We start from the raw sequence: 12404 nt of genomic DNA, 5'->3' as shown, positions 1-12404 counted from the left end.
AAATATATACTTATATTCAAGTCAATATTAAAATAAGAAAAGGCAATACATGTTTATTATCTATTAGTAGTAGTAATCATTGTGTAGTGATATGAATTAGGTAGAGAATTTGTAAAGAGCGATAGTTATATACCTAATACTATTAAACAATTAAAACCATGTGTATAAAAATATTATAATAATAAGTGATGATAGAATTAGTCATAGAGATCATAAAGTATCTACAATATATATATAAATAAAGTATAAAAAAAAACCCTTCGTTAAATGATCGATATAGAGTTGAGGAGAAAGAATAATAAGTGTCATTCTCTAGATAGTTATCGCGTGGTTCATGTTTGTTTAAGTCAATTTATAACTTTCACTTGCCAAAACAGGGCTACCTATAAATTGGTAGCTACATTTCCAAACATACATAAATTATAATACTACTTCAAATCAAAATCCCATACCCATCTCTCTCTCTCTCTTCCATAGATGACTAACCTTCACCTTCTTCTACTACTCTCTTTTCTCTCTCTGCCATGGCTTCTCATCAACATTTCTGGAGCCTCTGCTTCAATTCCAGAGACTCCCAAGGTAAATTCTCAAAAGGGTTTTCTTCAAAATGCGCTGATTCACTCTCCTTTTCTTGTTTGGTTGCCGAGAAAATCAGTCCAAAATCCTACTTTGAAACTGAGCTATATCTACATATATGGTGCAATTCAGAAATAAAAAAAGAGAGCGATACAAGATTTGAATAATTGAATGAGAGAAACACTATGATCTTGAATTGATAAATGATTTTATTTGATTGGCAGCATTATATTGTATATATGGGAGCTTCAGATCCAAAACTGAATGAAAATGGAGGAGTTGATCAACTTTCTGAATCTGCTTATCTGCAATTATTGTCCTCCATTATTAATCCAAGGTCCAGATTAAATCACCAATTAAATTAGTTATCTTTCTCTGTCGTTACTGTTGTATATAACTAAATATATATATATATATTATATATATAATTTTGGCAGCCAAGAAAGTGAAAGTGAAAGTGAGAGAATATCACTTGTCCACAACTACAATCATGCTATTAGAGGATTCTCTGCCATGCTTACAGAGAGTGAAGCTTCTGTTTTATCTGGTAGTTTTTCTTGTCTGTCTCTATTTTATTTAACTTTTTTTTATTCTATTTATTTTATTTGCTAATTTTAAAAATATAATGGCATTAGTTTTATTTTTAGATAGCTGATTATGGGTTTCTTTTCCTTTTTTTCCCTAAATTACTATATGTTAGAATAGATGTAAATGAAGAGAATAAAGTGCTGTGAGGGTATTATAGTAATTTCAATGATGTTAAATACCTATGGTTCGTCTCATTAAGTTGAGTGAAGAGTTTGCTTTGCTGTGCAAAAGATAAGTGAGTTGTATTTTTATTTTGGTTTATACATTTTTTAACTTTGTTTGGACTCTGTGTTTTGATAAATTATTTTTTGGACCCTATATTTTGTAAAAAAGTTAAAATAGAATCCTAAATCTGATTTTGGTCAAAGTTTTCTCAACTAAAATCACAAATAATTTACCAAACTAACAATTTAGAACAAAAATAAAATCATCATGCTTAAAAACTGTGTTGTTATATTTAATTTTTTATTCATCAAAATTGAGTTTAGGGTTCTATTTTAACTATTTTACAAAATATAAGATCCAAAAAGTAATTTGTGAAAACACATGGTTCAAATAGATAATGGGACAAAACACATGTTCTGAAAAGGTATAAACTTTTTATTTTTAGTAATGTTAATAACAACCTATTATTTTTAATTCTTAGTCAATTTTTGTTCTCAAAAAGATATGTCACCGTATTATTTTTCCAATATTTTTATGCTGGTGTTCGTTATAGTTACGACATCAATCTTGTAAAAAAATTTAAAAATTTTGAATAGTTTACAATGTCGAAAGCAATTTTCTTGATATTCTAGTTCATCACTCGTATTCGAAAAAATACAAACATGTTTTTGATACTTTTAAGCTATTCGGAATTTTTTAAAAATTTACAAAAAGTATGTTGTAACTACAACAAACACTACCATGAAAAAATACTTCATCATATGTTTTTAGGGACGGAAGTTGACTAAGAGGTTAACCGTAGCACTCTTCTTTTATTTTTATTTTTAACAAAAGAAAAAAAAATCATACCAATCCACATAACTAGTGCCAAAATATAAGACAAAAATAAAAAGTGCAAAACTTTTTGGCGTTTTCCAGGGAAAACTGGAAAATTTGACATTTTTCGTATTTTTGTGCCACTAGATCCCGTTGTCTATGAATAAACTTGGACAGGTCATGGTAACATCGTTTTCTTTCTTCAAACTATTAAATTCCTCTCAAATCTCCAAGTGTAATTTACCACTTTTGGTGACTAAAGTTACATATCTATGGGAAAAAAAAATGCACACAAAAATTGTGTGTTTTTTTTAGAAAATTATAATTATTTTAAGGATTTAAACTAAATGCAACTTTTACTTTTTTTGAGTTTTGAAAACATATATGCATTTTAAGGTTTATTTTAGTTTTGAAAAGTTAAGAAAATGTTCCTTTAAATTATAGTAATTTACTTTTGATTTTGGTGTAGGTGTACTATCTTGTTTTAATGAATAGATTAACTTTAGAGATACATAGTCCAATAGCTAACACCACTTGACACCACAACTTAGTATTGGTGCAATTTAGTATCAGTCTCACATATTTTAATTTAAAATATAATATGGAATACTTGATACTAAAGTGCATCAAACAATGTAAAATGGTGTTGGACATCATATAAGTGTTTTATAGTAATACTCATACCAATATGGTCTTTTTTCATACCAATATGGCCTTTTTTTAATAATATACAATGACGAAGTTAGGAAAATTGAGGTGGCCATGACCTCCTAATTTTTCTTTCTATATTTTGTAGAACTTGTTTCTCAAAAATAAAAAAAAATTAATATAAATATATGTTATAAATTTATAGAGAAATTTTGTGGTAGGGAAGTCAAGATTTGTAATAGGCAGGGAATGACTTTGTTTTTCGCACCTGAAAAAGTTATAATCGTAATTTTTTTCATACAATTGTGTACATTTTAATTATAGCAAATTTCTCATATGTTCCCAGAAAATTCTAGATAATTTATTATGTTGAAATCGGTCGTTCGAACAGTTTGTTTCACATTCATATAAAGTAAAACAGGCATGCATGCAACAAGTTATTTTAACTATATTTTTGGTATAGTAAATTATTCAAAATTTCTCAAAAACATGTAGAAGGTTCATTATAACTACAATGTACACTGTCAAATAAAAAAATGGCGATATAACTTATCTAGGTATCGAAAACATAGAATTTCCCTACCATAGAATTTTGGACTCCCCTACTATAAAATTTCTCCTAATTTATGTTGGTCTTCTAAAATTAAAGAAAAAAAATGATAAATATCATTTTAGACCCTGTATTTTACAAAAGTTACCGATTGGACCTTGTGTTTTGTTAAATGACAAGTCAGACCATGTGTTTTGCAAAACGGAACAAAATAATACCCTAGACAGGATTTTGGTCAAAATATTTTTCAATATGACCAGAATACTCTCATATTTTATTAAAAAATTAATATTAATTATATTTAATTAATTTTAAAAATTAAACTAAAATTTAAAAAATACAATAGTTTTAATGTAAAAATTAAACAAAACAAATTAAAATCTTAAACTAAAATAGATTAGTATAATTTTTAGGGTAATTAGTGGCTAAAGGCACATTTCTTTTACAAGTGTAGCATTTAAGTCACGTTTTTTTTTTTCTTGGTAAAAGTCTCTAACGTTGCATAATTATTGCACATTTTCCTCAAACTGTTATTCGTCAGTTAAAATGGAGACTAAGCATGAATGTTAGGGATTATTGCTGCTAAAAAAGAAAAGATCAGTTGCTTAAATGTTTCAATTTTTAAAGAACGAGGACTTTAGCCAATTTCAATGTAATTATTTTTTTTCAAGAATATTAAATGCTCTATAATTAACATATAAAAAAATTATTTCTTAGATTTTCTAAGGGGCTATTGTCTACCCTAGATACGTTGGTACTACCACTGTATAATCTCATATTATTATTGTTAATTATAAAATTAAGACAAAATATTTTTTTTACGATATATCAATTCTCTATATTTTATTTACATCATTTAAATATTATATACTTAAACATTTTTATTAATTAAAATAATAGAAAATAATAAATAAAAATAAAAACCAATAAATTTGGAGAAAGAAATAAAGAAAATTTTAAAAAAAATTAAAAAATGTTTAAAGGAACTCTAAAAATCTAGAAGGAAATTATTAATATAAATGATTAATATTAATAATTTCTTTAACTACATTTATAGATTTTTTAAAGCTCCTTTAAACATTTTTTTTTAAAAATACTTATTCAATTTTCTTTCTTTCTCTCTCCAAATTTATTATTTTAATTAATAAAAATATTTAAAGATATAATATTTAAATAATGTAAAGAAAAAAATTGAAAAACTGATATATGACGTAATTTTAAAAAACTATTTTGTCTTAGTTTTGTAATTAAAAAAATTAATATGGAATTATACAATAGTATAACCACAACTTGTCTAGGATATCTATAGTCCCCTTAAAAAATATAAGAAACTATTTTTTTTATATGTTAATTATAGAGTATTTAATCTTCTTGAAAAAATAATTATATAGAAATTGGCAATGAAAGTCTTCCTTCTTTCAAAATTGAAGCATTTAATTCTTAAATCATTTCTTTTTTAGCGGCAATAGTCTTTAACATTCCTGCTAGTCCCTATTTTAACAGGTGAATAACGATTTGGAGAAAATGTGCAATAATTATGTCACGTTAGAAACTTTTGCTAGCAAAAACAAAAGAAAATAAACTTAAATATTACACTTATAAAAAAAAAAGGAATTTTTAAAAAATATGGCTTTTATACTATCAAAGTGCAAAAATATGGGAGTTATACTTTTTTTAATTTGTATGGGAAATTTATTAAAGAAAAAGTTAAAGTATGGGAAACATAATTAGTAGCTAACTAAAATATGGAAATGTCACATTTTTTTTATTATAGTTATTTTTATTATTTTTTATTTTGAAGGTAATTTTTTTTTATTTTTTCCATCATTTTTTTATTATTATTAATTTTTTTCTTTACTTGTTTTTTCTTCCATTTTTTCCTTTTTTTTTTCTACCAATTTTTTCCTTCATCTTTTTTTCTTTCCATTTTTTCATTATTCTTCTTCTTCTTTTCATTTTTATTCATTTATCTATTTTTTTTCATTCATTTGTATTATTTTGTTTTTTTTCTTCATATTTTTTCAGTTTTTTTTTTCATTTTTGTATTTATTATTTTCTCCTTCTATTTTTTTTTTCTTTTTTCACACATATGAGCTTTTTTTTTCTTCTTCCATTTTTTTTTTCATTTTTTTCTACCAATTTTTTCATTCATATTTTTTTTCTTTTCATTTTTCCATTATCTTTCTTCTTCTTCTTTTCATTCTTATTTATTCATCTATTTTTTTTCATTCATCATTTCTTTTGTTTTTTTTTCATATATTTTTTTCATTTTTGTACTTATTCTTTTCTCATTCTATTTCTTTTTTTTTTCTTTTTTTTCACACATTTATTTTAACATTACATAATTATTCTACTATTCTTTTTATTTATTATTGTAATTTTTTTTATAGTTTTTTCCACTATATGTAAAAAAAATTCAAATCAATTTTTTCAGTATTTTCTTTTTATTGTAACACTTATAGGAATACCAAAATTTGGAAAGAAAACTAATAAAAATATGAAAACGTGAATGGGTAACTGGTTACCTTCACATTCTTTGTGTGTATATTTCTGAGGGTAACTGAGTACTTTCACGTTCTGGTGTGTGCATATTTATGGTTTCTTTATGGTAACTAGTTACTTATGTTACTAAAATCATAGTTACTTCTTCTTCCTTTTTTAATGAAGCGTTCTTCCATTTTTTCCTTCAAATTTGATGTTTCTTTTCATATTTAATATAAGTAACTCGTCACCCCTCTTAGGTAATTGGTTACCTCTCTTATGACAGAAAGTTACTCATCTCAGGATAACTGGTTACCCCTTCTGGTGCATGTTATTTAACCTAGCTCTAAGATTTTTTTTAAGATCAATCAAGTAACTGGTTACCCTACCCAGGATTTGGAAAAAAAAATGTACAATCTTAAAAAGACATGTTTATAATAAATAAATAATAATTTTAAAAATAATTCATATTACAAAAAAAAAAAAAAATTGCAAAACAACCAAAGAAAAATTTAATATAAAAATAATTTAAACAAAACAAATAACCTAAAAAAATAATAATCAAATTACAAACACACCCTTCCAAATTTGATTAAGAGTAAAACTATGGCATAAACCAACTTTTATACAAAAATATGGGAAAATAAACTCATAAAAGTGAAAATTCTTAAAAAAAAAAAGCCATATATTAACTTTTTTTGAAAAAAAAAGCCATATTTTTGCACACTCTATTAAAAATCTCATATAAAATATAATTTCCTCTAAAATAAAATAAGAACTTTAGTCGGTAATTGCCATAATTTTTATTAAAAGTATTTTTTTTGCTCCCCTAGATTAAAATAAAGATATATTTATATATTTTATGCATTTTTGGACTCCAAGTATGGAATTTGATGAGAAAACAAACTATTTAATTTAATAGTTAATTTTCCTGAAAGAAAAGTACCCTCATACCAAAATTCCAACATCTTTCAATAATAATAATAATAACAGCAAATAAATTCCAATGTCATAGTTATCTCAAATATTGCCAAATGAGTCTTAATTATATAATACAAAATGAAAAATTAGGTTAAAACAACCACTAAACAAATACAAGAATAAAATTTAGCAATATGAAAAGAATTTGTGAGGATTACTCTAACTAACATGTGCACTTTTCCAAAAATTTAAAGAAATGAATGTAATTGATATAATTTTAGTTTTGGTTTATTATTATTATTACTATTATTATTAAAATGGATGAGATTTGATTGGATTGGATGGGTAAAACAGAGCATAGTGAAGTTATTTCGGTATTCCCGGACACAATGCTTCATCTCCACACAACACGCTCGTGGGATTTCTTGGAAGGCAGAGCCGGTAGGCTTTCAACATGGCCTTCTTCGCACAAACATTTGTCCGATGACGTCATCATTGGAATTATTGACACAGGTAATATAAATTAATTATTTATTTATTACTACTATTTTCTAATAATAATGGCTCTTTTCTCAAAATAATAATAATAATAATAATAATAATGCTTCTTGCTTGTGACTTACTCCTTAATATCTTCTACCTTAATTTTCATTGTGATTATATTCATTTTTCATGCCTAAAATTATTGTTTTCATTAAAATTATCCAGGGTACTAACATCTAATTTTCTTTTATCAATTTTCCAAAGCATTGCAAACTTTTTTTTTTTTTAAAAAAGGAATGTTTTTCCATATTAGTTGTAATAATCATGGCATCATTTGGTACAAAAAAAGATATATATATTAGTTGAAAAAGATTTACAAAATGTGGATTATACCTTGGTATATAAAGGACAATAGTAAATTTAATTTAATTTTGGTCCAAATATGTTGCTAAGCGAGGGTGAATTAACATTGCGTACAGAAATATTTACATGATTTATGTGATTACACAAAAGTGGGGCAAACATGTTGTTTATGGACAATAAAGAATGTTGGCCAAGTATTAGTTGGCAACCATACACTAAGATTGTACATTGTTTGGTTTGACTGGATTATAATATATTTTAAGTAACTCAATGTAAATATTATGTTGCAAATATTCAATTATAATCTGCCTAAATAAGAAAAAAAAAATTAACCTGCTCAATGACTTTGGTGGCTTAGTTGGGTTAACGGATTTAAACCAATTTTCAATATTTTTTTATTTTTTTAATTTTCAAATAATCAAATTCAATAAACTAAAAATACAATATACATACTTTCAAATTTAAAAATATTATATTATAAAGTTATGGTTAAAAATATAGGATTTCATTTTTTTTTATTTTAAAAAAAAATTAATTTATATAATATTATATAATATATATGTATAAAAAAAACTATTATTTAGTTTATTTGGGTGGTTTGGATTTTTTGGGTTCTTTGAGTTACATTTTTTACTAATTTATTAAATTTGGTTTAGGTAAGTTATTTGGACAGGGCATTTTGCCAAAATAATTGAATAGCCCTACCATACACTATTAGTCAACTTACATATGCGGCATAAAATGTGTGTTTAAAACTATGAAAATGACCTTCATAGAAGCTCTTGCAAGATTTGTGTGGGTAACAAGCCATTTTCTTGTCAACTTCAACAAACAAACAAAAAAGGTATATAATTTGATTTTGATTATATAGTAAAAAAAATATTAAAAAAAGAGACAAATATATAACAGTAGCCGTGGATGTTAAAAAAGCAACAAAATATTTTATTTTCAAGCTTGGTTTCATGGGTTATGGATGATTGTAAACCCTGCTTTTGGCTTATTAAAAATTAATTTTTCATGAAGTCAAGTTACATTTTGTAGCTTCCCTAAAAATAATTGATTAAAAATTAAATATTATATAATTAAAATATCCAATCACGCTCTCAAAAGAATTTTTAGAGCTTAATACACATAAAAAAGTTAGAGCCTAAATTAATAGAATAAAATATGTAGCTATTCTTACTTAATAAATGGTAGAACTGGACAATTTTCAAGTTTTCCCTTACATAATTGGCTGAAATGGATGAATAATTCTTGCATCTGCAGCCACCTAAATAAATGTTGAATCATATATAGGTCAAATATGAAACTTTACAATAATACTAGTCATAAAAGTTCAAATTAAATGTTAATATATTAAAACAATAATACCAGTCAGTGCTACCCGAATTTCCTTCAATGCACCAAGTAGGAAAAAGCCTTTGAATTATTTATAAAAGATATGTAACTAAATTATTAGGCAAACTTTTTGGTGACTATAGATATTACCTAGAAAAATTATTTCCTAAATTTATTTAATTATTTATAAGTAAATGTTATTGTGTAGGAATATGGCCGGAGTCTCCAAGTTTCAAGGATGAAGGAATTGGGCCAGTTCCTACAAGATGGAGAGGAGTTTGTATGGAGGGATTCGACTTCAAGAAATCCAATTGTAATAGGTGACACTATTTTATTTTCTCTTGTTCATATTCAAAAGAAGAAAAAAAGTTCAAATCAGCATAGTATTATCAAATATATTCAAACACACACACACACTAACTAACAAGTTGTAATGGCATTGTTCTTGTAGGAAGTTGATAGGTGCAAGATACTACGACACATCACTACTATCAAAATCATCCATTAACAAGAGCCATGATGATAAAGCCAAAGGCTCTCCAAGGGATACCATTGGACATGGGACACACACAGCGTCTATTGCAGCAGGAGCAAGAGTTGCCAATGCCAGTTACTACGGTTTAGCCAAAGGCTTGGCGAGAGGCGGCTCTCCTTCCACTAGGATCGCAAGCTACCAGACATGCTCGTTCGAGGGCTGCTCAGGGGCCACTATCTTGAAGGCCATAGACGAGGCCATTAAGGATGGAGTTGACATGATCTCAATCTCCATTGGGATGGGGTCACTCTTTCAGCCTGATTACCTTAATGATCCAATAGCCATTGGTGCTTTCCATGCTGAACAAATGGGAGTCATGGTTATTTGCTCTGCTGGGAATGATGGACCTGATTCTTACACTGTTGTTAATACTGCTCCATGGATCTTCACTGTTGCAGCCTCTAGTATTGATAGAGATTTCCAGTCCACAGTCCTGCTTGGAAATGGAAAATCTTTCAAAGTAAGCCTCCCTTGTCACAATAAACTGCAGATTTTTGAGTGTTAACCAAAATGATGCACATTTGAACATACAATGTGCTCATATCTTAATGTTTGTGCAGGGATCTGGCATAAGTTTTTCGAACCACTCGAATTCGAATGCGTATCCAGTTGTATTTGGGAAGGATGTGGCTGCAAAATTTACCCCTGCATCTGAAGCAAGGTGGTTAAAATTCATGACTTTTTTTTTCTTGCACGGGAGAATTATAGGATGTATGATTTATGCTCATATGAACAATCCAATCATTTTAAACTGCAGAAACTGCTATCCGGGATCATTGGATTCTAAAAAGGTTGCAGGAAAAATTGTTGTTTGTGTTGATGACGACACTACAGTTACAAAGAGAATCAGGAAACTAGTTGTAGAAGATGCGAGGGCAAAAGGAATGATTTTAATTGATGAAATTCAGAAAGGAGCGCCTTTTGATTCTGGCATTTTCTCGTTCGTACAAGTTGACAATGATGTAGGCTCACAGATCCTTAAGTACATCAATTCAACCAAGTAAGCTTTGTGCCTACATTTACTAGCAATTAACACTCTTTAAATAGCTCAATTAGTATATCCTTCTTTCTTCTCACAAACTCTTAGTCTTACCACTCAAACTAATTTACAACCAGCCTTGCATAAATTTCAACTAGTTTCTTTGTTTGGGAGTGTGCTTACTTCTCCAAGTCATGAAAATAGGAAACCAGTAGCAGCAATTTTTCCATCAGTTGAAGTTCTAAGACAAAGACCGGCGCCAGTTGTTGCAGTTTTTTCATCAAGGGGCCCTGCACAGCTCACAGAAAACATTCTCAAGGTCATTTTAATTCTTTCACTTCCTCCTTATTATTAGTACCTATAATCTTTAGCCAATTTCTTAAAGTTTTACGTAATCTGCATTAGAATATTGAAACAATTATCCATAGTGCAGCCTGATATAATGGCTCCAGGAGTAGCCATTTTAGCTGCTATGATTCCCAAAAGTGATGAATCAGGGGCAATTCCAATAGGATTGAAACCATCAGAGTTTGCTATGAGATCTGGAACATCAATGGCGTGCCCACATGTTACAGGAGCAGCTGCATTCATCAGATCAGTTCGACCGAGATGGACTTCTTCCATGATCAGATCAGCACTCATGACAACAGGTTCCAAAATTACTCAAATTTTCACTCAATGTTGAAGAATCTTATTCAAGAACGGAATTAGTTTAGTTTAATCTTTTTCCTGTGTTTCAATGCAGCAAGTGAATACAACAACATGAGAAATCCATTCACAAACAGCTCAAACCACATGGCGAATCCACACGAGACAGGTGTAGGAGAAATCAACCCAATGAAAGCTCTAAATCCAGGGCTAGTGTTTGAAATAAAAATAGAAAACTATCTGCAATTCCTTTGCTATTATGGCTATTCAGAGAAGAACATAAGATCCATGTCAAGCACAAAGTTCAATTGTCCGAAAGTCTCCATCGAAGAGCTCATCTCCAACATCAACTATCCATCCATTTCAATCAGCCAGCTCAATAGACACCATGCTGCTAAAGTGATCAAAAGAAGTGTTACTAATGTTGGACCCTCCAACTCTACCTACATTGCCAAGGTTCACTCTTCACAAGGCTTGGTTGTGAAGGTTAGTCCAGAGAAGATACGTTTCTCTAAGGGTGTGAAAAGCGTTCCTTTTCAGGTTTCATTTTCTGGGAAAGAGGCTCAGAGTGGCTACAATTTTGGGTCGATTACTTGGTTTGATGGTCGCCGTTCAGTTCGTGTTGTATTCAGTGTGAATGTTGAGTGAGTGATTTGAAATCATTGTTGTGGTTATTATACAAATGCAAACGCTTAAAGTCGAAGAGAAATCACAAATATAGATAAGAAACCCTCCACAAAGTAATTATTTTCAGGCTCCAATGATAGTTCACTTTACACTATTTGTTGTTTTTAACTAGGTTGTGTGCAGTGATTTGTAAACCAACAAACGTTTGAAGTTATGTTTAATTAAGTTAAGCACGTGATAGCCATTGGCTAAAGTGAAATTAATTAAAAGTATATCTTAACAGATATCAAATTGTTATAAAACAAATAGAGATATCAAATTGTTCTAAAAACAAATAGTGAAATTATTTAAAAATTAAGATTGTTATGTTCAATTGGTTATGAATCAAATCAATTGAAGCTTGTAAATAAGAGAAATAAGTGAAAGTTATAGGTTGTAGGCTGTTAGCTCTTTTATGAAAAATAACAAGGACTATTTATTGCAAGGTTGTGACTATTAAGGGCATACTTTTTCTCTCCTCTCACATTTTCTAATTAAATCCCTCTTAAAACTTAAAAAAAACAATTCACATCACTCTTAAATTTTTTACGAGTACAATATTGTCCATAAAATTTTCTTCCCACACTCCTTTATATTATTATTACTAAATAATACAAGTATTATTAAAACTACTATCTCCTAAACAA

The 12404-nt window shown here is 28.1% G+C and overlaps 1 protein-coding gene across 1 annotated transcript; it reads left to right on the top strand.

Annotated features, from left to right (window-relative positions):
• Positions 1-388: 388 nt before the first annotated feature.
• On the top strand, positions 389-11951 carry LOC133797928 (CO(2)-response secreted protease-like). Its single transcript, XM_062236057.1, has 11 exons — positions 389-579; positions 801-913; positions 1014-1123; positions 7100-7258; positions 9138-9249; positions 9381-9924; positions 10025-10125; positions 10222-10464; positions 10648-10762; positions 10877-11093; positions 11189-11951. The coding sequence occupies exons 1-11, from the start codon at positions 478-480 to the stop codon at positions 11737-11739; spliced, it is 2367 nt and encodes a 788-aa protein (XP_062092041.1). The 5' UTR covers positions 389-477; the 3' UTR covers positions 11740-11951.
• The last annotated feature ends 453 nt before the right edge of the window (positions 11952-12404 follow it).

The sequence above is a fragment of the Humulus lupulus genome, chromosome 8 (assembly GCF_963169125.1).
Source record: "Humulus lupulus chromosome 8, drHumLupu1.1, whole genome shotgun sequence".
Lineage (NCBI taxonomy): Eukaryota > Viridiplantae > Streptophyta > Magnoliopsida > Rosales > Cannabaceae > Humulus > Humulus lupulus.
This window is presented reverse-complemented; position numbering and strand designations above follow the sequence as displayed.

Coding starts and splice junctions, on each gene's coding strand:
- LOC133797928 (XM_062236057.1), top strand. CDS start 478: ATGACTAACCTTCACCTTCTTCTACTACTCTCTTTTCTCTCTCTGCCA. Junction 580..800: donor CAATTCCAGAGACTCCCAAG/GTAAATTCTCAA, acceptor TTTGATTGGCAG/CATTATATTGTATATATGGG. Junction 914..1,013: donor TCCTCCATTATTAATCCAAG/GTCCAGATTAAA, acceptor TAATTTTGGCAG/CCAAGAAAGTGAAAGTGAAA.